This window comes from Sciurus vulgaris (genome assembly GCF_902686455.1).
Source record: "Sciurus vulgaris genome assembly, chromosome: 4".
NCBI lineage: Eukaryota > Metazoa > Chordata > Mammalia > Rodentia > Sciuridae > Sciurus > Sciurus vulgaris.
In genome coordinates, this window is record NC_136464.1 from 52,936,530 (window position 1) to 52,961,240 (window position 24,711).

Below are 24,711 nucleotides of genomic sequence, written 5' to 3' on the forward strand. Positions count from 1 at the left end.
ATGGTTATAATAAAAAAAGCAGGCAATAATCAGTGCTGGTAAGAATGTGGAGAAATGGGAGAGAAATTGGAATCTTAACATAATCCTGATGGGATTGTAAATTTTTTTCTTTTTTTTTTTTTTTTGGTACTGGGGATTGAACTCAGGGGCACTCAACCACTGAGCCACATCTTTAGCCCTATTTTGTATTTTATTTAGAGACAGGGTCTCACTGAGATGCTTAGCACCTCGCAGTTGCTGAGGCTGGCTTTGAACTTGAGATCCTCCTGCCTCAGCCTCTGGAGCTTCTGGGATTACAGGCATGCACCCCAATACCCGCACTCCCAACACCTGGTCGGAAATGTAAAATTTGTAGCTATTTTGGAAAACAGTTTTGTAATTCCTTAAAACGTTTACCTAAACGGTTTGCATGCCTATAATCCCAGTGACTTGGAAGGTTGAGGTAGAAGGTCTAGAAATTCAAAGCTCAAAAATAAAAAGGGCTGGGAATGTAGTTCAGTGGTAGAGTACCCTTGGGTTCAATCCCCAGTAAAAAAAAAAAAAAAAAAAAAAAAAGGTTTACATCCGATCCAGCAATCCATTCCTACGTGTCTACTCAAGAGAAGTGAAGACGTTTATTTGAGAGTGTCCATAGTTCAGCTGTTAGTCAGCTTTCAATGAACACCTGAGATAATCAACTTTGAGAAAAGCTTTCTTTTGGCTCAGAGTCTTAGAGGTTTCAGTCCATGATTGGCTGGCCTCCTTACTTTGGGCCTTTGGCAGTACTTTGTGGCAGAAGCCCATGGTGGGGCAAGACCACCCACCCTCTTCGAAGCACACCTCTAGTGACCACAATACATAGAATGTTTTTGTGCACCCAGGAGGAAACCTTATCCTTATTAGCAGTATCTCCCATTTCTCCCAGAGCAATGATTAATCTGCCTTCTATCTCTACAAATTTGCTTATTCTAGATATTGCCTATAAATGGAAGAATACAATAGGTTCCAATCCTTAAAAGTTTCAAGACCTCTCAGTAGCACAGAGCTGAGGATTGAGCCCCTAATACATGGACCTTTGGGAGACATTTATCCAAACCACAGCAGCAGCATTATCCAAAACAGTCAAAAAGTGAGAACAACCTGTGTTCACCAACTGATGAGTAAAGGAAGTGTGATATGTTCGTACAGCAGTGTTTGGGAACTGAAAGGAATAAAGTACTGAATTGTGCTACGATGTGGATGAACCTTGAAAAAAATTATGGTAAGAGAAGCAAGCCGCTCACAGAAGACCAAATACCGAATGCTTCCATTGATATGAAATATCTAGAATAGGCAAATCTGTAGCAATAGAAGTTAGGCTAGTTATTGCTTAGGGTTGAAGGGGAGCGAGGGGAAATGGGAATTATTGCTAGTAGGAGGTTTCTTCTGGGTGGACAAAAATGTTCTATATGTTAAGGTCCCATAATCCCATGGATCTACTAACACTTGACTAGTGCATTTTAAACAAGAGAATATGGTTTGCTGTTAATTTTCTGACCCAAGTCAAGGTTTATCTATGTCTGTCTTCTTCAATTTCTCTTAGCAACTGTAGTTTCCAGTTCAGTAGACTCGCATCTTAATCAGATTCATCTGTATTTCATGTGGCACTTTATCACTTTCGATTTGGTTTCCCTGTCTGCATATAGAAGAAGCATTCTCATATACCTGCTGAACTTGCCTTGTGGCTCCAGTCATCCTTTTCTAAGTTTCCTTGGATTTCTTCATACACAGTTGTGTAGACTGCAAATGAAGACAATGTCACGTCTTCCATCTGCTACAGATGTGCATGACTGCCTCATTATGTGGCATTTTCAAGTTCTCCTGATCCATTGCCCTTGGCTTCCATTATTATTATTATTATTTTTTTGTTTGTTTTTTTTTTGGGTGCTGGGGATCGAACCCAGGGCCTTGGTGCTTACAAGGGAAGCACTCTACCGACTGAGCTATCTCCCCAGCCCCTATTATTATTATTAATATTTTTCATGGCATATGGGGTGGAACCCAGGGCCTTTCCCGTGCTAGGCAGGTGCTTTGCCACTGAGCTACAGCCCCAGCCAATGCCTTCCCTCACTTCTAGAGAAGTCGGCTGTCCATCTTATTGTGGGTCCCTTGTATGTGATGAGTTGCTTCTCTTTTGCTACTCTCGACATTTTTTTTCCTAGCACTGGTGATTGAAGCTGTAGAGACCCTCCACCACTGAGACTGAGCCACGCTCCAGTTCTTTTTTTGTGGTTCTGGGGATTGAACTGAGGGCCTTGTGCTTGCAAGGCAAACACGCTACCAACTGAGATATATACCTAGCCCCCATCTCTTTTAAATTTAATTATCATTAATATTTTTTATTACTAAGTATTGAACACAAGGGTGCTTTACCCCTGAGTTACATCCTTTAGTTCTTTTAAACATTTCTTATTGTGAGACAGGATCTCGCTTTAAGTTGCTTAGGGAATAAGTTGTTGAGGTTGGCCTTGAACTTGTGATCCTCCTGCTTTAGCCTTCTGAGTTGCTGGGATTGCAGGTGTTGTCACTGCATCTGGTTTTTCCTTTGTTTTTTGACGTGCTGTGCTTCATACTGGTTCTCTGAGTTTATCCTGTTTGGAGTTTGCTGACCCTATTGGATGTGTATTAATGTTTGGCACCAAAGTTGGGGAGTTTACAGCCATTTTTTTTATCAAATATTCTTTCTGCTCCTTTTTCTTTCTCTTTCCTGATATTTGAGTTCATGTGATTAGCATTCTATTGATGCTGGATGGTGTCCCCTGGGTCTTTTAGTTTCTGCTTATTTGTCTCTACTCTTGTTTTCTGTTCCTCAGACTGGATAATTTCAATTAACATGAGTCTTCAAGGTTGCTGGTTCTTTCTTCTGCTTATTCAATATTGTTCTCTTTCTTTATTTTTTGCTTTGTGGTACTGGGGACTGAACTCAGGGGTGCCTCACCACTGAGCATTATCCCCAGCTCTTTTTGAGACAGGGTCTCTAGGATGGCCTAGAACTTGTGTCCTCCTGCCTCAGCAGGGATTACAAGCACGCACCACCGTGTCTGGCTCAATACTGTTATTTTGCTGCATATTATATTCTTTCTTCCCAACCATATCAACAAATTAGATCTCACTTCAGGGTCAATACTAAATAATAATTTTTCTTCCTTAATTTTATTGAGCATAGGTCAAAGACAGAAAAAATTCCTATATGACAAGTTTTTATTTGTATCAAATTACAGAGTACCATAAGTAAGCATAAGGTCATACTTTGAATATTGTAATACAACCTACAATTTGGCAAATTATTCAATAATCCAAAGTTCATTATATGTTTGAGTACACACTGAAGAGACTATTTAGAATAATTTGGCAAGATAAACATTTCTGTACCTTATCTGACCATTTGTCATGTGTAGATGTGGTACATTTATCCATGTGTGCCACTCACACTCCTAAATTAAATATATTTATATAAAAAGCTAAAGATTGATGTTTTAGGATTAATTTCTTTAAAAAATCTATTATATTAAATTGCATCTGCATTCAAAGCAGAAATGTAAAGAAACGGATCAATTTACTGCACACACATGAATTTACAAGTAATTGAAAATGAAATAAAAATTTCTACTGAAATGTTATATTCCCACGTAACTGACATTTAAGAGGCATTAACAAACTAAGGAAATAAACTTTTTTTTTTTTTCCCCAGGTTGTTGAGAGACTAAAGATTCTACAAGCACTATTGTACCCTCTAAATTAAGAATGAACATTATTATAGTAGGAAAGATAGCAGGTAATTTTCTTCTTTATTAATGTGGGAATTCTCAGGAAGCAATCAGGGCAGTGTCTGTACTCCTGGGCCTGGGTTAACTGCTTCTCCATCAGTGGAAATCTGGCTTCTCAGGAAAGGTGCAGCCAGTTCGCCTAATTATGACATTTGCTGCATAGTGGCCGGCACGGATGCATTCAGTCAGAGGTTTATCAGAGACCAGCTGGGACAGAAAACCTACAACACAGACAAAAAGGAGGAACGTGAGTATTATGTAACAGCATCAGAAATGTCAGTGGGTCAGAGCAAAGTATGGCGTGAGCACCTAGATCTCACTTCAGCCTTGGAAGTAAGTCGCAAGCCTCCCAGGGTTAGAGAGGTCTCTCTTTAAACATCATTATCTTCCCCTAATATTTCTCCTGAAGAACTCAAGTTGGGGCACGACAGTTTCTCATCAAATCAACCTGGTCTGTCTAAGCTGAACCTACCATGCTTTTCTTTCACTTTGGGATTAAAAGGTCATAAAAAACTAGTGGCTAAATAATGTTACCTGCGGTCTAACCTCTAATAATTTACTAGCTCTCTTTCTCCCCTTTCCTCTGTATTGTTGTTATTACTATTCTATTGCTTTTTGGAGAAGATTCTATTATCTGGCTATCTCTCCAAATACAGTTCTGAGGTGAAGTTATGAAGTAACTCACATCTCCCTTTCAATCCCAGAAGCAGCAGTGAAATGATGTCTGTAGTCAAGCACCAAGGACCAGCATGACATTAAAATAAATTACAAAAAAGTAGAAAATAGCATTGAGGACTTCTGCTTCTGACCAAGATGGAAATAAAAGGAGCCAGATTTACTCTTTCTCCAGAAATGACTAAAACAAAGACAAAATATTAAAAAAAAAAAGTTGTTCAAATACAGGACAGCAGCCACAAAGGATTCATGAAAGAAGGGAACAAACAAGGTAAAACGTAAAATTGCTCTAGTTTACTACTGTTATGGTTTGGATCTGGAATAGCGCTCCCACTCCAAAGCTCATGTGTTGAATGTATGGTCCCTGGTGCGTCAAGGTAGAGAGGTGGGGTGCTTAGGAAATAATTGGATCACGACCTCATCAGTGGATAAATCCTTCAAATGGGTAGCTGAGTGGACCTCTGGGAGGTGGGACCTAGTGGAAGGAAGCAAGTCACTGGGGGTATGCCCTGGACGGGTATATCTTGTCCTAGTCTCTTTTCTTTCTCTTTTTAAAAAATATATATTGTTTAGATGTTGATAGACTTTTATTTTATTCATTTATTTATACGCAGTGCTGAGACTCAAACCCAGTGCCTCACACAGGCCAGTCCAGCCTCCACCACTGAGCCACACCCCAGCCCTCTTCGCTCTCTCTCGCAGCCTCTTCGGGGACATGGACTGAGCAGTTTTCCTCTGCCATGCTTCTGCCACATTTCTGCCTTGAATCCAGCCAAGTAAGGACTCAACCTCTGAAACTGGGTCAAAATAAATCTTTCCTCCTCTACGTTGTTCTTATCAGGTATTTTGGTCACACCAATGAAAAGCTGAGTAACATAACTGCCTAGAATTATGAGGCCAAAACACAAGGAGGGATAGCCTAGGCAGATCCCAAAGGTCTCCATGAGCTGAGAAGATGGACCTGGGGGTGTGGTTAGGCCCACACTGACAGATCTCCAGGCAGAGTGCTGAGGGAGAGGAGCACACGATTGCCAGTCTTAGGGATGTCACAGGTACACTACAGAGTCTGTTTATATTAAAATGATAATTAGGAGACATAACTAACAACTTAAGCCAAAAGCTGACAAGTCAGGTGAATAGGACAAATTTCTTGAAAGATGCAAACTATCAAAACTCATTTGGATAATTTGAATAGCCCTAAATCTATTAAAAATATTGATTTTATTGCAAAAAGCATTCTATAAAGAAAATTTCAGATATTAAATTCTACCAAACATTTAATAAAAATGATGCCAATGATACACGAACTCTTTAGAAAATTAAAAACAAAAAACAAAAAACAAAAAAATAAAACAACAACGAAAACAAAAAGAAATATTTTCCAGCTCATTTAAGGTCAGCATTATTCTAGTACCCAAATCAGAAAACTATATACCAATACTCCTTATGAATATAGTCATAAATATTCTATTTAGGAAATCAAATGTAACAATATATTAAAAATATAGTAAATCACGATAAAGTAGGGTTTACTTTAGGAATGCAAGGTTGGTTTAATATTTAAAAATCAACATAATTTATCAGATTAAATAAGAAGTCCTGGGGCTGGGGAGATAGCTCAGTTGGTAGAGTGCTTGCCTTGCAAGCAGAAGGCCCTGGGTTCGATCCCCAGCACCCAAAAAAAAAAAAAAAAAAAAAAAAAAAAAGAAGTCCTTAGAAGGTCATCTTATTAGAGGCAGAAAAAGTATTTGACAACTTCAAACATATATCTCTAATAAAAACTTTGGGCAAAACAGGAATAGAAGCAAATATTCTCATCCTGATAAAGAGCACTTATGAAAACTTACTGCCAAGTTCTCCGTTTCTCTCTCTCTTTTTTGACAGAGGGGTTCTGGGCAATGAACCCACTTTGCCAGTCCTTTTTATTTTTTAGTTTGAGACAGGGTCTCACTAAGTTGCTGAGGCTGGCCCTGAACTTGCAATCTTCGTGCTTCAGCATGCCGAGTTGCTGGAATTACAGATGTGTACTACCGCATGGCTAATATAATACTTAATGGTGAATGATGGAAACATTTTCCTCTTAAGAACACTACTTAAGGCAGAGGAAGAAGGATCACAAATTCCAGGTCAGTCTAAGCAACTTAGCAAGACTCTGATTCAAAATTAAAAAGGGATGAGTATGTAGCTCAGTGGTAAAGTGACTCTGGATCAATTCAATACCCAGCATGAAAGAAAGAAAGAAAGAAAAAAAAAAAAAAAAGGATCAAGAACAGAAGTAAAACTGTCACTGTTTGCAGATGGCAGTTTTTTTTGTTTTGTTTTTTTGTTTTTTTGGGTCCTGGGGATTGAACTCAGGGGCACTTGACTGCTGAGCCACATCACCAGCTCTATTTTGTATTTTATTTAGAGACAGGGCCTCACTTTTGTTGAGGCTGGCTTTGAACTCGTGATTCTCCTGCCTCAGCCTCCAGAGTCCCTGGGATTATAGGTGTGCACCACTGGCTGCAGATGGCATGATAGTTTATGCCTGTGGTTCTCCAAAGTGGGTGGTTTTGACCCTGAAGGGATATTTGGCCATGTCTGAAGATATTTTAGTTATCACAACTAGATTAGGAGGTGTTATGTCTATCCAGGCCAGGGATGATGCCAAACATCCTACATTGTCATTAATATCAAGGATGAGAAATCCTAGTCTAGTTTGAAAATCCTACAGACTCTAGAAAACTTGGAACTACTACATGAGTTTAGTAAAATTGGAGAATATAAAATCTATGAATAAAAATCAACTGAATATCTATATTGATAATAAATGAATGTGTATATATGGGCTGTAATTACATAAACTAGCAATGAACACTTTGAATGCATGTTAAAATACTGTTTACCCACAGCATCAAATTTGCCTGCACACTGAAAATAACAAAACAGTTCTAAGGATAACAAAAGAAACCTAAATAAATGGACAGATATAAAGGGCTCATAAGTCAGAAGATTCAATATTCTTATCAGTTATGAAGATATTTTTACTGATCCAATATGATATGAATCAAAATTCTAGCAGGCTTTTTCTTTTCTTTCTTTCTTTCTTTTTTTTTTTTTGTGGCGCTGAGCATTGAACCCAAGGGCCCCAGCCCTTTTTATTTTTCACTTTTAGACAGGGTCTCACTAAATTGCCCTGGTTGCCCTCAAAACTGCGATCCTCCTGCATCAGTCTCCAGAGTTTCTGGTTCTACAGACATGTGCCACCACACCCAGCCAGCAAGTTTTCTTATAGGAATTAACAAGTTGCTTCTAAAATTTATATGAAAATTCAAAGGACTTAAATTAGTCAAAACAGAGCTTAGGAAATGAAGAGCAAAGCCAGAAGACTTATACTACATGTTTTCAAAACTATGCCAATCAAGATCCTACAATGTTGGCATAAAGATAAATATATATATCAATGGAAGGAACAGAGTATAGAAATAAACCTACATCTAGAAGACTGATTGCTTTTTTTCCTTTTCTTTTCTTTCTTTCTTTTTTCTTTTTTGTACTTGTTTTAAACTCAGGGGCATTTTATTACTAAGGACCATTTCCAGCCCTTTTTCTGTTTTGAGACAGGGTCTTGCTAAATTGCTGAGGGTCTTTCTAAGTTGCTGAAGCTGGCTTATGAACTTGGAATCCTCCTCCCACGTCATTGGGAATACCTGCATGTGCCATGTTGCCTGACAAGACGAACAGCTTTTTTTTTTTTTTTAATTATTTTTTTAGTTGTCAATGGACATTTATTTTATTTATTTATATGTGGTGCTTTCTTTCACCAAAAATTGAACCCAGTGTCTCATGCATGCTAGGGAAGCACTCTACCACTGAGCCACAACTCTAGCTTGATCAATTGCTTTTTTTAAAACATTTTTTATACATATTTTTAGTTGTTGATGAACCTTTATTTATTTTTAATATGCGGTGCTGAGGATGGAACCCAGTGCCTCACACATGCTAGGCAGGTGCTCTACCACTGAGCCACAACACCAGTCCCCAACCAATTGCTTTTTGACAAAAGTGCCAAAGCAACTTAATGGAAAAAAGATAATCTTTTAAACAAAATTATATAAGAATGCCATATGTGAAATGCCACTTCAACTTTTACCTAATAACCTTTATAAAAATTGCCTTGAAATGAATCATAGACTTAAATTGCAAGAGATAAATCTATGAAACATTGAGAGAAATACATAGAAGAAAATCTATGGGTTTTTTTTTTTTGTATTAGTGATTGAATTCAGGGGTACTTTACCACTGAGTTACATCCCAGCCCTTCTTATTTTTCATTTTGAGACAGAGTTTCACTAAGTTGCTGAGCTAGCCCTCAAACTTCAGATCCTTCTGCCTCAGTCTCCTGAGTATTTGGGATGATAGGCATGTACCTTGGGTTTTCTAACTTAGTAAGTTGTAAAATGTGCAAACTTTTGTAGAAGACACAGTAATTTGGACTTCCTCAAAAGCAAACACTTGCACCTCAGTAACAAGAAACGTCAACAAAAAATGGGCCAAAATGCTGAACATTTTAGCAAAGAAGAGAAACAGATGCTAAATAAGCATGTGATGTTCAACATAGTTATTCATTAAAGAAATGCATATTAAAATCACAATTAGATACCACTGCATACCCATTAGAATGGCTAAAATTAAAAAGACTAACTAGGTCCACTGTTTGCCAAGCAGCTGGGAAACAGAGGCAGGACCATTACAAATTCAAGGCCAGCCTGGGCAATTTAGCGAGAGCGGTCTTAAAAAAAAAAAAAAAAAAAATGCTGGAGGTGTATCTTAGTGGTGGGGTGCTTGCCTAGCATGCCTGAGGACCTGGGTTTGATCCCCAGCACTGTAAAACAAAACTAAAAGACTAATCATACCAAGTGCTGGGAAGGATGTGGGACTGATTGGAATCAGTTATTGTGGGAATGTAAAATGATAAGACCAGCTTGGAAAACCATTTGTCTGTGTCTTAAAAAGTTAATCATAGCTACCATATGACAAGTCAATCTATTTCTAGGTATTTACCCAAGATAAATTAAAGCACATATCTACAAAAAGACTTGTAAATGAACATTCCCAGGTGCTTTTATTTGTAATAAACCCCAAATGGAAACAATTCAAATGAATGAGAGGGGGTGGAAGGCAGAATTATAAAAGGGTAGGGGAGTAGTGGATATGCCCGTTGTGATGGTTTCATGGGAATATATATGTCAAAATTTATAAAATTGTACATTTTGAATATGGGTAGTTTATTGTATGCCAATTACACTGTAATAAAACTTTAAAAAAATAAAAAAGTGTAGTTACAAATAAGATAGGTCACGAACAGAAAACCCTGGGCTACTTTCCCCTTAGGGGAAACCTGAGCTGCTGTAGCAGAGCTTAAATACTCAGAACAGACAATAATGAGAAACTGCTCTGTGGCCAGACTTCTCGGCCTTCCCTTAGGCCCTGGGCAGCCTGGGGGGTGAAGGTTAATTGAGAAGCTGTGGTATAATGACCTGTGGAGAGCATTGCGACAGATTTATGTCGTTCCTCTTTAACCATTCTGACCACACAGACTTTGCCAGTTAGATTTGGGGAATGCTCTATATTTGATAAAATAAATATTCCCATTAAAGAATAAAATTAATTTGGTTAACAGAGTGACGTATTTTGAAGACATTTGCTTACACTATGTGTGAGATCACTCTCTCCAGAGGTTTAGCAAGAGTATTTTTATCATTCAGTTTTCAGGTAATAGTCAAAGGTCAATATTAACTTTCTGCCAAACTATGAGACTAAAATGCTCAGCCCACACAGTGAATGGAGCAGATGCCAAATTCAGAGTCAGATCAGCTTACAATGGAAACACGTCTATTAGAGGCCTTATAAGCAACATCTGTTTTCCTCATTCCTCTTGCTCTGGTCTTTGTGAGAAAAAGAAAAGCTTATGTTTATGGAATATTTTTGTGAGGCATAAGTACCAGCATCGTCTTTCTAAGTGAAGAGTGGGCTGATGAATGAAATGAAGTCCTCCAAAGAGTCATTTGCTTAGACAAGTGGAAAACCTGAATACTGAAAAAAGCTAAGACTTCACCCCAGGTGACTCCCACCTTTTTAATAATCTATTTTTAAAAACCAACTAAGATGAACTAAAGATAAGACAAAATCAATTGTAAGTAGAACCTCCAAGAAGTAGCTGATATGAATCTGAAAAGTTGTATAAAGTTATTTAAACAAAAGGAACTTATATTGAAAGAACTGTAAAGAATTCTTTTAAAATATGAATAAGCAAACATCCCCAAGATACTTCATTGTGTAAAACATATGAAACATAATATTTACTATTTTAACAATTTTTAAATGTACAACTCAGTGGCCTTAAGAGCATTTGAAATGTGCGACTATCACCTTCACCCATTTTTAGGACTTTTTCATCACCCCCACAGAAATTCTGTACCCATAAACGGTGACTCCCCATTCCTTGGTCCCTGGGAACTGCTGTTTTACATTCAGTCTCAGTGAATTTGCTTGTTCTAGGTAGCTCATGGAAGAGATCACACAATACCTGTTCTTTAATGTCTGCTTTATGTCATTTAGCATAATATTTCCAATATGATTTTAAGTTTAGATTTTCAAACATTAGCCTAATCAAAGTATATTTTTTTAAAAAAAGTTAAATCTTAAGTTCAGATGAAATAAAAATAAAATTAGTATATAATACTGTAGAATACTATATATACTATACTATGGAATAAAAATAAGATATAAAGACCTCCGTATCCTTCACTCAGATGTGCTTATTACGTTTTGCTCCATTTGCATGTGTTTTTTCTATTGTAAGATTTTTTCCTCTCAACTATTTGAGAGTGAGCTGCATTAATATGGTTTTTTACCTCCAAATTCTTTGATAAGTTCTTCTGGGAATGAGATATTATCTTATAGAGCCACAGTCCAACTTCAGTAATCTATTGTCCATATTCCAACTTTGTCAATTACCAAATAATGTCCTTTATAGCAATTTTTCCTTGGAAAAATGGAACCTAGTTTAGGATTTAACTCTACGTCTTTTTGTCTTCTTTAATCTGGAGCATTTCCTCAGACTTATGTGACATGGAAGAATAGTCATCTCCTACCCTCTTTTTAATAAAGTCGTTCTAATTTTGAATTTGCCTGATATTTCTTTATGATTAAATCCAGATTATGCATCACTGGCCAGATTACTACATACATTATTTTGTGTCCTTCCCAGGATATGATATTGAGAGGCATGTCATTCCATCTGCTGTTCACTGGTGCAATTAATTTGATCACCTGATCAAGATGCTGTCCTATTTCTCTACTATATATAAATTTTTTTCTTTGCATCTAACAGTCTATGAAAAGACCATGCCGGCTTCAGTTCCTCATCTAAAATCCCCATTCCTGGGGCAGCGCCCATGCCATGTGCAAGGCTCTAGGTTCAATCCCTAGCACCACATGACACAAGTCCCCATCTCAGCTTCAGATTTAATATCTATTCAGGTTTTTTGTTTTTTTTTTTTGGTGGTGCCAGGGATAGAACCTAGGGCCTTGCGCAAGCTGGGCAAGTTCTCTACCACTGAGCCATATCCCCTATCCCCAGCTCTTTTTATTTTGAGACAGTGTCTCTTTAAGTTGCCCAGGCTGGTCTGGCACTTGGGATCCTGCTGCCTCAGCCTCCTGAGTGGCTGGGACTACAGGTGTGCGCCACCATGCCCGATTCCTGGTTCCAGTCATGATGCTTAACTGAAGCAACTCCGATCGTGACGATTTTCCATTGCAGCAAATCATTCACACTTACTAGTTAGCCCTTGGCATTCTTCTGTAAGCAAGAAATTACCCCTTTCTTCCATTTATTATTTTTAAAAATTTATTGTGAATAAATATGAAGGGCCGGGGATGAAACTCACTGGTAGAGAGCTTACTTAGTATGAACCAGGGCCTGGGTTTGATCCCCAGCACTGTATTAAAAAAAGTTTTTTTTTTTTTCTACAATAATTTTTATTTCATTATATTTATTATGGACAATTTCTTAACAAGCAGTTTAAAATGAAATGTCTTTATTCACATTAAATGCACTAAAACCTAAACATCATGACCAAACTAAATACATAATTAGGTATGCGCCTCCATGACGCACAGATATTTTAAAAATAATGGTTGGAATTCTTCACAGCCTCTGAGTACTAAATATGTCCCAGTTTTTGCCAATGGGAGCCCCTTCATGTTGGTTCTTGTGCCCTTGGCCCTGACTTTATTTTTGAGCACTTCCTTACTTTCTGGTATAACGTTCTGGGCTCAGCTATACTCTGGAATCAGCCCTTTCTCCAAGGATACTTGGTTGTTTTTCTCAAGGAATGGTATTGGAGAATAAGATCTGGGTGCCACTGGGCTCTTAGCTCTACACTGTGTTAGCAGAGCTAGGAAGCATGCATCCACACATACACCGAAATCCATAAACAGATGCACATACACACGTATACAGACTGACCAATTTCGCAAACTGAGTTGACACCAATCCCAGTCTCTGCAGGGGTCTCCCCCTGCTTTTCCCTATCCCATGACTTGTATGTTCTTTCTTCTACAGTCGGAACACTAGCTCTCAACAACATCATTGCATTAATTTATTCAATTTTTTAGTACACCTGAAATAGCTTCAGAATCATTTCACTCCTAGGCCAGGAGCAGTGGTGCATTCCTACAATCCCAGCTACTGGGGAGGCTGAGGCAGGAGGGTCATGAGTTTGAGGCCCACCTGGGCAACTTAGCGAGATGCGGTTTTAAAATAAAAAGGGCTGGGTGCAATGGTGGAACTCTCCTGGGTTAAACTGCCGATAGTGCTCCCCACTCCTGTCCCCAATCATTTCACCCCTAACAATTAAAAAACCCACAAACCTACTAAAAAGGATTGAGGATTGGTTTGCTTTTCTCCCATGTAGTCAGATACTACATTCAGTATGTTAGAGTAATTCTCTTTTTTACCCCATTTTGGGGGCTTATTCTACTTAAAAGATTGGAAAAAAAAAAATTAGGTTCACACATTGTAGTTTGTTTCCAGTATTCCCTCTTCCCTTCTATCTTTGTTTTTAGTTCTCCTAAAAATATGTAAAATATTAACATGTTTCCAAAAATAAAAGCTCTATAAAAGATATATGCAGAGAAATGCCACTCTGCTTTACCCTGTGCTCCCATCTGTAGGTGACCAAATTTGCTGGCTTCTGGTTTGTTCTCCTGTAGTCCTTTGGTAAAGGTAAGCACAAATACATATGCTTACCAACAAACACAGGAAGTGCCACACTACGCTCTTCTGAACTTTGCTTTTTTCACTTAAAAATATCTCTTGGAAATCATTCCGCATCCATTCAGAGATCTTTTTTCTTTTTCCTTTTGTTTTTTAGCAGTGCTGGGGATTCAACTCAGGGCCTCACATTTTCTAGGCTAGTGCTCTAGTACTGAGCTACATCCTCAATTCTGCCTTCCCTTTTCCCAGCTGCATAGTATCTCAATATGTAGACACACTAGTTTATTCAATCCATTTCCTATGTGTGGAGATTGTTATACGGTCTCTAATGTTTTGAAATTAAAAGTAGTGTTGCAATGAATAATCATTTGCATACACATTTATATGTTGTTAGGGATGAACCTGGAAAGGATAGATTTCCAGAGGAAGAATTACCAGGTGGAAGTATGTGTGTTTGTTAGGTATTGCCAAATTCCCTTTCATAGGAGTTGAATTATTTTGTATTTGCACTAGTAATGCACAGTGCCTATTTTTCCACAACCTTACCAACAGAATGGACTGTTCAGCTTCTGAATTTTTTGTCAGTGAGGGGTTAGAGATGATATTTCAATATAATTTTAATTAGAACTTCTCTGATTATGAGTGAAACAACATTTTTATATGTTTAAAGAACAAATCTTTCTGGGAACTGTTTGTTTTTAAATTTTGCTTAATTTTCTATAGGATCTTGCCCCCTCTCTCCATTTAAAAAATTCTTTACACTTTAGAATATTATTCCAATAATGTATTTTTCAGGAAAAATACCAAGAGTAATAGGGTATTAACATATACAAATACTGTGTTAACAAGTAAACAAAGTGTTTATTTATATTTCATTCACTGAAATATTGCCTCAGGCTCAGAGTGTACTTGGTAAACATTATAGCAGATAAATATGGCTAGTAGATGTAAAATTTTTAAAAAGCAGTTTGCTCTTTTTAAGTAAAGATTTTGGACTTACCAAGAATCCAAGAAGCAAAATCTCAAGTAACTGACTTGGTATGTGTGTTCAATATGAAAGTCTCTTTGGAGTTCTTTTTGCTAGTGCCATTGCCTATGGCTTATCAGTATATCACCTTAAGAATAAAAGGCATAAGGCTGGGGATATAGCTCAGTTGGTAGAGTGCTTGCCTTGCAAGCACAAGGCCCTGGGTTCAATCCCCAGCACCTCCCCACAGCCAAGGGACCAGGAATCGCAGGGGTCTACACTAGAGAACAAGGAACACATTATCCATACAGGTCTACTTTGGCTCCTTCTCTCCTCTGATCCTTTTAAAGAAAGCCTTATTCCAGGGCCTCAGACTTTTTCCAGCTTTAGGCTGTGTTATGGATGGTAGGTCCTCTAGCTATTGAGGCTTAAGGTGAGTGAGAACTTCTTGCTGATACTGAATTTGGTTCTTAGGGTTGCTACTGGCGGGCTCTGAATCTTGGAATATAATCTTTCCAAATAAATCTTTTTCCATTAACAGTGGATACAGTATATTGTCTTCTGGTTGACTTTATTTAGACTTTACTGATGTTAAAGAGTGTGATCCATTTTTGCTCAGCCCTACCTAGTAACTGAGATGAAGCCTGAAATATCAAATGGTGTAAAGACAGGAAGTGCTAAACTGATTTCCTCAGATCACACAGAGATGGAATTGTTGATGTAGGACGAATGCAGTAGGATTTCCTAATGTAAGCAGCTCAAATTCTACTTAGTTACAACAGATGAGATGCAACATCTTGAATTTTCTTAGAGCCTTTTATAGAGAACTGGGAAATACTTTTAGTGGGTATGAAACCCTTAATGGAGTCACTTAAAAAGAGGGATATTTTAGGAGGAAAAAACCCAAAATCTATAAGTCAGTTTTGTCTTTTCCTATACATCTCCTTCACTGACAGTTTTCATGGTGACTGGAACTAAAACCCAGGAGACTCCAGCACTGTTCATTTCACCTTCAACATCAAAAAGCACACTGACATTCTAAATGGGGAAGAATGGAATTTTTTGTTGTTGTTGTTTTGTTTTTTTGGTTCCAGGAATTGACCCAGAGGCCTTTTACCAGTGAGCTACACCCCCAGGCCTTTTTTTGTTTTTTAAAATTTTGAGACAGGGTCTTGACAAGTCCTTAGAGCCTCGCTAAGTTGCTGAGGTTGGTCTCAAACTTACAATCCTCCTGCCTCAGTCTCCCAAGCCTCTGAGATTACAGGCATGTGCCACCATAACTAGCTTTAATCCAGTTTTTAAAGTGTCAGTATCTTATAGTATTCTGAAATTGTCTCACCAAAAATACTGTAAAAGTACTTGTCAGTGACTGTATCTTCTTATATAGTTCCCAGAGACTTTTAATATGCAGTTGACCACAATACATACACATAACGTTAAAAAATCTTGCCCTGTGTGGTGGTGCATGCCTGTAATTCCAGTGACTCAGGAGGCTGAGGCAGGTGGATCACAAGTTCAAAAGTCAGCCTCAGCAACTTAGCAAGGCCCTAAGCAACTCATCGAGACCCTGTCTCAAAATACAAAAAAATAAAAAATAAAATAAAATAAAAAATAAAAGGGTTGGGGATGTGGCTCAGTGATAAATTGCACCTGGGTTCAACTCTTAATACCAAACACAAAAAGCAAAGCTCAGTGGCAGAGTGCTCACCTAGCACGCATGAGGCCCTGGGTTGCTCCCTGGCACTATGGGTGCGGGAAGGATGAAAACAAGGGGGAAAAGTTGGTCTTCTGAATGCAGACGTGCTATCCAATCACTGTAGAAAATGTGGAAAAAAGTACACAGAAGATAAATAAAACATGCATGTAGTCCTACAAAAGTCCTAACAAGAGCACCGAAACTTTGAAATACACATATATGTAAAATATGTATGCACACACACACATGTATACAAGAAGATAGAGATTTGTCAATATTTTCAGTTAATAGCTTTGTTTAAAGAAAATTGCCAAAATATCCTTGAATTGCTAAACTAAATAAGAGAGTCTAGAAAGATCCTTGGATACATGAGATATACACAAGCTCATTATTCATTCATTTATATATAACAGCAACATTTCAAAATATGTAATTTGGTAAAAGACACAAAAGCAACAGAGTCATGCTAGTCTCTAATGAAGAAAATGATAAAACTTCAAATACTTTGTTTTGTTTGTTTTTTGTTTTTGGTGCCAGGGATTGAACCCAGGGGTGCTTAATCACTGAGCCAAAATACTTGGACCTTTTTTAACTTTTTTTTTTTTTTTTTGAGGCTGGCCTCAAACCTGTGATCCTCCTGCCTTAGCCTCCTGAGCTGCTGCAAGCACGTGCTACCACACCTAGCTACTTCAAATATTTTGAATGATAAAAATTCAAAGACTACAAAGAACCTAGATGGAGAGATATGCCAGGTTCTTGATTAAGATGACATGTCCAATGTGAATTCAATCAGTCTCACCAAGGTTTTAGAACCCCACAAGTTAAAGCTGAAGAACAAGAAAAGAATAGTCAGACATTTCCTACTGCAGAGAAACAGTATAGCAGGGACTTGCCTCCTATAATAATAGTGTTTAATGGCATAAAGAAAGACATATATATTGCAAAGGAAAAGGAAAGAGCTCCTAAATAGATGGATGCAAATGTGTAAACAATGGTTTATTAGCACTACCTAAACTTTTCAATCTGAAAAAACAAAATGACCTCACTCCATTAAAAAAACAAACAAACAAACAAAAAAAAAAAAACCCAAAAAACGAATTCCTGATGGATCAAGGAATTAAATGTGAATGACAAAACAGTAAGGCTTAGAAGAAAATAAATAATATCTTTATGTTGTAGAGATAGAAGGATTTCTTCTCCCTCTCTCTTCCACACTGGGGAAGAAACCCAGGAGTATTGTACCCTGAGTTACATGCCCAACCCATTTTTTTTTTAATCAGAGCTTTATGGTTATGCACAGTAGTTGGGTTCATCTCGACACACTCATACATGCATAGAAATCAATTTCAGTTCATGATCCCCCCTTTCTTCTTCCATCCCCCGCTCCATTTACCTTCTCCTCCCCAACCCATTTTTACTTTTTCTTTTTTTTTTCCCCACATAAGGGAGTTTATTAAGCAAACAGAGTGTCTCCCTGCAGGGTAAGAGAGATAATGAGAGGAAAAGAAAGGGAACGAGAAAGGGCGCGTGCTAGAGAGAGTGGAAAGCGGGGAGGAGAAAGAAAGCAAGTCGGGGGAGAGAAAAGCAAGAGAGAGATCACTTTTTCTTTTGAGACAGGTTCTAAGTTGCCGAGGCTGGCTGGATTTAAGATCCTTCTGCTTCAGCCTCCTGAGTCACTGGAATGACAGGTGTGCATCACCACACTTTGCTGAGGGTTTCTTAAGTAAGACAAAAAGCACAAATCATAAAGTAAAAGACTGAAAGATTCAACTGTACTAAAATGAAAAGCTTTGTTTTTTAAAAAAAGACGGCTTTAAGGAGAGTTTAAAAACAAGCCAAGTATTCAGAATATATGAAGAGATTACAGAAATTAAGAAAAAGATAAAATCCAACAGAAAAATAGGCAAACATTTTGAATAGCCATTTTATCAAAAACAAAAACAAAAAAACATAAAATGCTCAACCTCACTAGTAAGGAGGTAAAATGTAAATTATCATGAGATCCCACTACAGATCTGCTGGATTAGTATTTATTTATTTTCAGTACTGGGACTGAACCCAGCGGTGTTCTACCACTTGAGCTACATCCCCAGGCCTTTTCATTTATTTTATTTAGTGATAGGGTCTCCCTAAATTGCTGAGGTGGGCCTTGAATTTGTGATACTTCGCCTCAGACTTCCAAACAGTTGGGATTACACGTATGCCATTGTGCCCAGATGGCAAATATTTAAAAATCTGACAATGCCACTTGATGACAAGGATGCTTTGTAATTTTTGTACAGCTGGTAAGAATTTAAAGTGGCATAGTGAATTAGGAAAATGATTTGGCATCACCTAGTAGGCTAAGCATTTTTTAAAACTAAGTATATATTCTATAGAAACTCCTACAACATCAGAATACATGTTTTGGAATGTTTATTGTTTAATTGCTAATAATGCAAAAAGCAAGAAACAACCCAAGTGCCCATTAGCCACAAACTAGATTAATTGTGATATATTTTATTTGTAGAATGGAACTGAATAAACACGATTGCTGTATGCATAAACACAATGAGTTCTCACATTGTTTAGAAATATATAAATATGTGATACATTTAAAAGTAAGCAAACAAATTAGAAAATTGTCACTTTTGGTGCAGGTGGACATAAAGTTGCATTTACAAGGGCTTCAAAGGTATTAAATGTTCTACCTGGGTTGGCTATAGGACTGCTCATTATATTATTGTAATTATTTATATGTATGTTACATATATTATTTCATATTTATAAAACAGTCACTTAATAGTTTTTAAAAATTAGGAAGTTACTACATTTGATATTTCCTCTATATTCTTCTAGGTTTTTCTACCATAGATGTGTGTGTTTAATACATATATGTAAGCATTTATATAGCTGTACATTTCTCTGTATTGTTTTAAGGGTTTTCATATTTGTATTATATAGATACGCACATATGTGTACATAGATACAATATGTATTATCCTGTAGATATTGCCTTGCAGTCTGCTTTTCTCAATATATTATCTAAAATCTTTCAGATAATATACAATTTTCACTTAGCTGAGTAGCAAAGATAAAAATGTTTAATACACTGCATTATCAAAGAGAAGTGAGCATTTTTATATAACGGAGTGCAAATCAGCACCCTTTTTGAAGGTCACTTTGGCAATATGAAAATTTTAAGTACATACAGCCTTCAGTTCAGTAATTCCATTTCTAAGAACCTATCAAATAATATATATATATGTATGCACATATACATATATATATCAAATGCATATGTGGAAGGACATTCATTGTGACACTGCTTGGAAATGAAAAAAAATTTAATATTATTACTTTTATTTAATAAGTAGCTCATATTAAAATATCTCAGATTACTCTGTATCCCCTAGATTTTTTTTTTCTTGTTGCAGAATCTATCCAGAATCTCAGGTTGCTGAGGTTGGCATGATCCTTTTGTCTTCTTTAATCTAAAAAGTACCCCAGACCTTTTCAGTATTTCAACACTTTGGTTTTTCATTTATTTTTCCAGTACTGGGGACTAACCAGGGGCACTTTACCTAAGGCAGGAAGGCCTCAAGTTTGAGGCCAGCTTCAGCAACTTAGCATGAATCTGTCTCAAAAAAATAAAAAGTGTAATGCCTGGGTTCAACCTCTAGTACTGAAAGAATGAAAAAATAAATAAGGTATACTAGGAACATTTTCCTATGTCTTTAAGTATTTTTGAAGACCATGCTTTTATTTATTTATTTAAAAGTATTTTTAGTTGAAGATGGACACAATAACTTTATTTATTTTTTTTATTTTTATTTTTTTTGGCGGTGCTGGGGGTTGAACCCAGGGCCTTGTGCTTGCAAGGCAAGTACTCTACCGACTGAGCTATCTCCCCAGCCCTATTTAGTTATTTTTTTATGCTGAGGCTCAAACCCAATGCTAGGCAAGTGCTCTACCACTGAGCCACAATCCCAGCCCCAAGACCTGCTTTTAAATGTGGCTACACCATCCTTTATTTAATGTTATTATTGGATATTTGGGTGGTTTCAAAATTTTGTATTGCTATAACATTATGATTAAGATTCTTTTTTAAAAACTTTTTTCATAGTTGTAGAACGACAGAATACCTTTATTTGTTTTTGTGGTGCTAAGGATTGAACCCAGTACCTCATGTGTGTTAGGCAAGCACTCTGCCACTGAGCTACAGCCTCAGCCTCTGATGAAAATTCTTATAACACTAATCATAAGGCATATATTTGATTTCCTTAGGATAAATTTACTTAAGGGTGGTGGTGCACGCCTGTAATCCCAGTGGCTTAGGAGGCTGAGGCAGGAGTTCGAAGCCAGCTTCAGTAAAAGTAAAAGGTACAAAGCAACTTGGTGAAACCCTGTCTCTAAATATAATACAAAATATGGATGGTATGTGGCTCAGTAGTCAAGTGCCCCTGAGTTCAATTCCTGGTACTTCCCCACCAGAAAAAATTTACTTAAGGGTAATTAAAAAATTTCAGGATTTATGCCCATGTTGCCAAGCTTCTTTTAAAAAAAAAACTACATTGAGCTGAAGAAATAGCTCGTTTTGGAGAGCGCTCGCCTAGAATGCGCAAGGACCCCGGTTCGAATCGGCCCCTCAGGCGGGTAAAAATAAAACAAACAAACAAAAAACTACATTTAACTATACTCCTAGTAGCACTCTTGCTATTAAAAATATTTTTGATTTGATAATTTGAAAGGTGAAAGGCAGCACTGTTTTAATTTATAGAGATTTGTTTTATTAGAGAGAGTTTGAATACTTTTTGCTTAATTCATATGCTCATAAGTCATTTTATTTCTCCATTTTATGAAATGTCTGATGACAACTTTACCTATTTATCTAGTAGGGTATTTCTCTTCTTTCAGTGTGGTAAGAGACAGTCCCAGCTTATCCACTCTATATGTTGTAAATATTTTTCCTTTTCTTTTTGCAGCGTTGTGGCTGGAACCCAGGACCACACGCATGCTAGGTGAGTGTCACCACTGAGCAACATCCCCAACTCCATTTGTCTTTTTTATTATGTAAATACATTTATCTTTTCTATAATATTTTTCCATTGAATTTAGGTTGGTAAAGGTCTTTCATAACTTCAAATTAGGCAGATTTTGGCCTGTATTTTCTTTTAGTTTGTTTATTGTAATTTAACTGTTTATCTGGAAATTATTTTGGGGTATGGTAATTGGAAATGATCAAACTTCATTTTCCCCCAGAGTAGCATTTTTGTTTCATGACCAATTGCTTATCTATCTCATATCTATTGTTTTTAACCTTTTTATTTTGAAATGATTTTAGAGTTACAGAAGAGCTGCAGAGTACAGAGTACTCTTGTTGATTTCAAATCCTGACTTTATTAAAAGGCAATATGTATTGTCCTTCCATTTTTAATCTTTAGTCAGATCCATGCGACACTTTTGAGAAACATGTTTATTCAAAATAGTAAAAATAAAAAATTGTGTCTAGCTGGACATGGTGGTGCACGCCTGTAATCCCAAGCAGCTCAGGAGGATGAGGCAGGAGAATGGAGAGTTCAAAGCCAGCCTCAGCAAAAGTGAGGCGCTAAGCAACTCATTGAGACCCTGTCTCTAAATAAAATACAAAATAAGGCTGGGGATGTGGCTCAGTGGTTGAGTGCCCCTGAGTTCAACCTTGGTACCAAACAACAACAATAACAACAACAACAAACCAACAATAAAAACAAAAAATCCATCTCTAAAAAGATAAATTTCCAGAGTTGAGGTAATTTTATTTTCTTCTGTTTGCTTTTATCTTTTCAATATTATATAATAAGAAATATTACTTTTATAATAAGTTGACAGACATTATTTTAAAAATAACATGGGAATATTTAACTATTCAGAAAAATGGCTATTAAGAGCAACTTGTTCAGGAGTTTCAGCTAAATGATGAGCTATTCTAACAGTTTTCCCACTCATGCCTTTGGAGTTCATTAATAATTGTAACCACTTGGGAAGAGCTTTTCACAAAGTAAATCAGTATAAGTATCAGTATAAGTACAATGAAATTGGTCACTCTTCTTAGACAATTCCTCAAGGACATAAGGCTCTTCATTATTTTTTGTATTCTACTCTTAGCTTTAGGAAATACAGGCAGTTTTTACAGAAGACAATTTAGAAAATTCCTGAGGGAAGCCTAGAACAATCTTTTTCCCCCAAATAAAATCTTAATCTACAGAACCTTCATGTCAAGTAAATCTGTTCTGAAGTAGAATCTCAAGGACCAACGTTTCCCTCAGAGGATTGCTGGGAGAATTCCTAAGGGAATTAAGCAGAAAGGATACTGTACTTGGGCCAGAGTGGTTATCATGCGATATTAATGGAAACAAGTGTTTGGGCAAAAACTGTGAAGTCACTAGTCACAGATCACAAGCCTCGTTTTAGAAGAGTGTAACTGATGAAGCTGGGAGATGCAGACCACCCAAAACCAAAATGCTGGCAGAATAAGATAAATGGAAGGAAGATTTTTCTATTTGGGCTTTTCTTTTTTTTAAATCAATTGACTATTTTTTTGAGCAGAAAGTACAGAGACTCCCACATATACCTTCCCTCTCCTTCTCAACCCCCACTTTCCCCTATTACTAAAATCTTGCATTAGTGTGGTACATTTGTTATAATTGATGAGCCTATATTATTATTAACTAATGTCATACATTTGGGTTCATTATTTGTATTCTATATTCTATGGATTTGACAAGTATGTAAATTACCTTTATCCACTATTAAAATATCATACAGAACAGTTTCACTATTAACAGTGCTCCAGCTACTTCCCTCCCTTCTCACTCCCAGCTCCCGTCCATCCAACAATTGATCTTTTTACTATCTCCACAGATTTGCCTTTTCCAGAATGTCATATAGTTGGGATCACACAGCATGTAGTCTTTCAGATTAGCTTCTTTCACTTAGAAATACATGCTTAAGGTTCCTCCATGTCTTTTTATCAGCTGAGTCATATTTCATTGTCTGGATGTGCCACAGCTTGCTTATCTGTGCACCTAGTGAAGGACATCTTGGTTGTTTTCAAGTTTTGTCAGTTATGAATAAAACTGCCATAAATATTTGTGTGCAGGTTTTTTGTGTGTGTAGACATAAGTTTTCAACTCATTTGCACAACCAAGGAGCACAATTGCTGGATCATATGGTAACCATATGTTTAGTTTTATAAGAAACTGCCAGATTGTCTTCCAAAGTAGCTATGCCATTTTGTATTTCCACCAGCAATGAAGTTCCTGGTGCTGTACATCTTTGCCACATAAGCCACACATACAAACTCAAGATGTTGGTAAAATGAGATAAGAGAAAGGTTTAAAATTTTTTTCTTAATTTTTTTTTTTTAGGTGTCAATGAATCTTTTATTTTATTTATATGTGGCGCTAAGCATCAAACCCAGGGCCTCACACATGCCAGGCAAGCGCTTTACCACTGAGCCAAAAACTACAGCCCCATTAAAAAAAAATCTTAATAATTACTAAAAAAAAAAAAAAAAAAAACAAAAAACTCCCAAAACAAAATGGACTGTTTAAAAGTATGTGTGTATTTACATATTTAATTTGTGAGACTGTGGATTGAACCCAGGGCTGCTTTACCATTGAGTTATGTCTGCAGCCATTTTTATTTTATTTTGAGACAGGGTCTTGCTATGTTGTCTAGGTTGGCCTTGAACCTGTGATCCTCCTGCCTCAGTCCCCTGAGTGGCAGGGATTACAGGTGTGTAATACATGTCTGCAAAAGTATATGTATTATATTCCAAACTCACTTATCTATTTCAGTGGTTGTTCAACTCATTTCCTTTATTGTTCGTTTGTTGTCTTCAGAAAATCAAATGATTCACCTCAGACTCTGTTGGTGTTCTCCACAACTTTTTCTAATCCTTGAGACTAAGTGCAATGATATAAATAATCATTTACATTCCTGACTACTGCAATGCTATGATTCCCCTACTTCCATCCCTTGCCTTACCCCAGCTCATTTATTTAAGCCATCAATGTCTTTATGTACAAGTAATACCAAACTTCACACTGTCTAGTAGTGACAAGTTAATTACATAGTTATTAAGAGATAATGTGGGAGCAGTAACATAAGTTATTGTGTAATTACCTTTGTTTTTAGAGTCATTACCATGTAATTAAAGCAAACTTGATATAATATTTTAGCAAGCAACAGTACCAAACTCTCTTTTTCCTGCTTTTCTTTCCACACAAAAAATACGTTCTTAGTCATTTCTAAGTCAATTTAGTTTTTCAATTCTTTGTTTATTTTCCATCTTTCTTTGATATCT

The 24,711-nt window shown here is 36.9% G+C and overlaps 1 protein-coding gene across 4 annotated transcripts in view; it reads right to left on the reverse strand.

The window, feature by feature from the left end:
- Window positions 1-3,152: 3,152 nt before the first annotated feature.
- ADK (adenosine kinase) overlaps window positions 3,153-24,711 on the reverse strand; it is a 499,304-nt gene continuing 477,745 nt past the window's right edge. For all 4 annotated transcript variants that reach the window (XM_079135963.1, XM_079135961.1, XM_079135964.1 and 1 more), the window contains one exon: window positions 3,153-4,006. In XM_079135963.1, coding sequence (XP_078992089.1) covers window positions 3,882-4,006 — 125 coding nt within the window. In that variant the 3' untranslated portion in view covers window positions 3,153-3,881. The remainder of the gene's footprint in view (window positions 4,007-24,711) is intronic.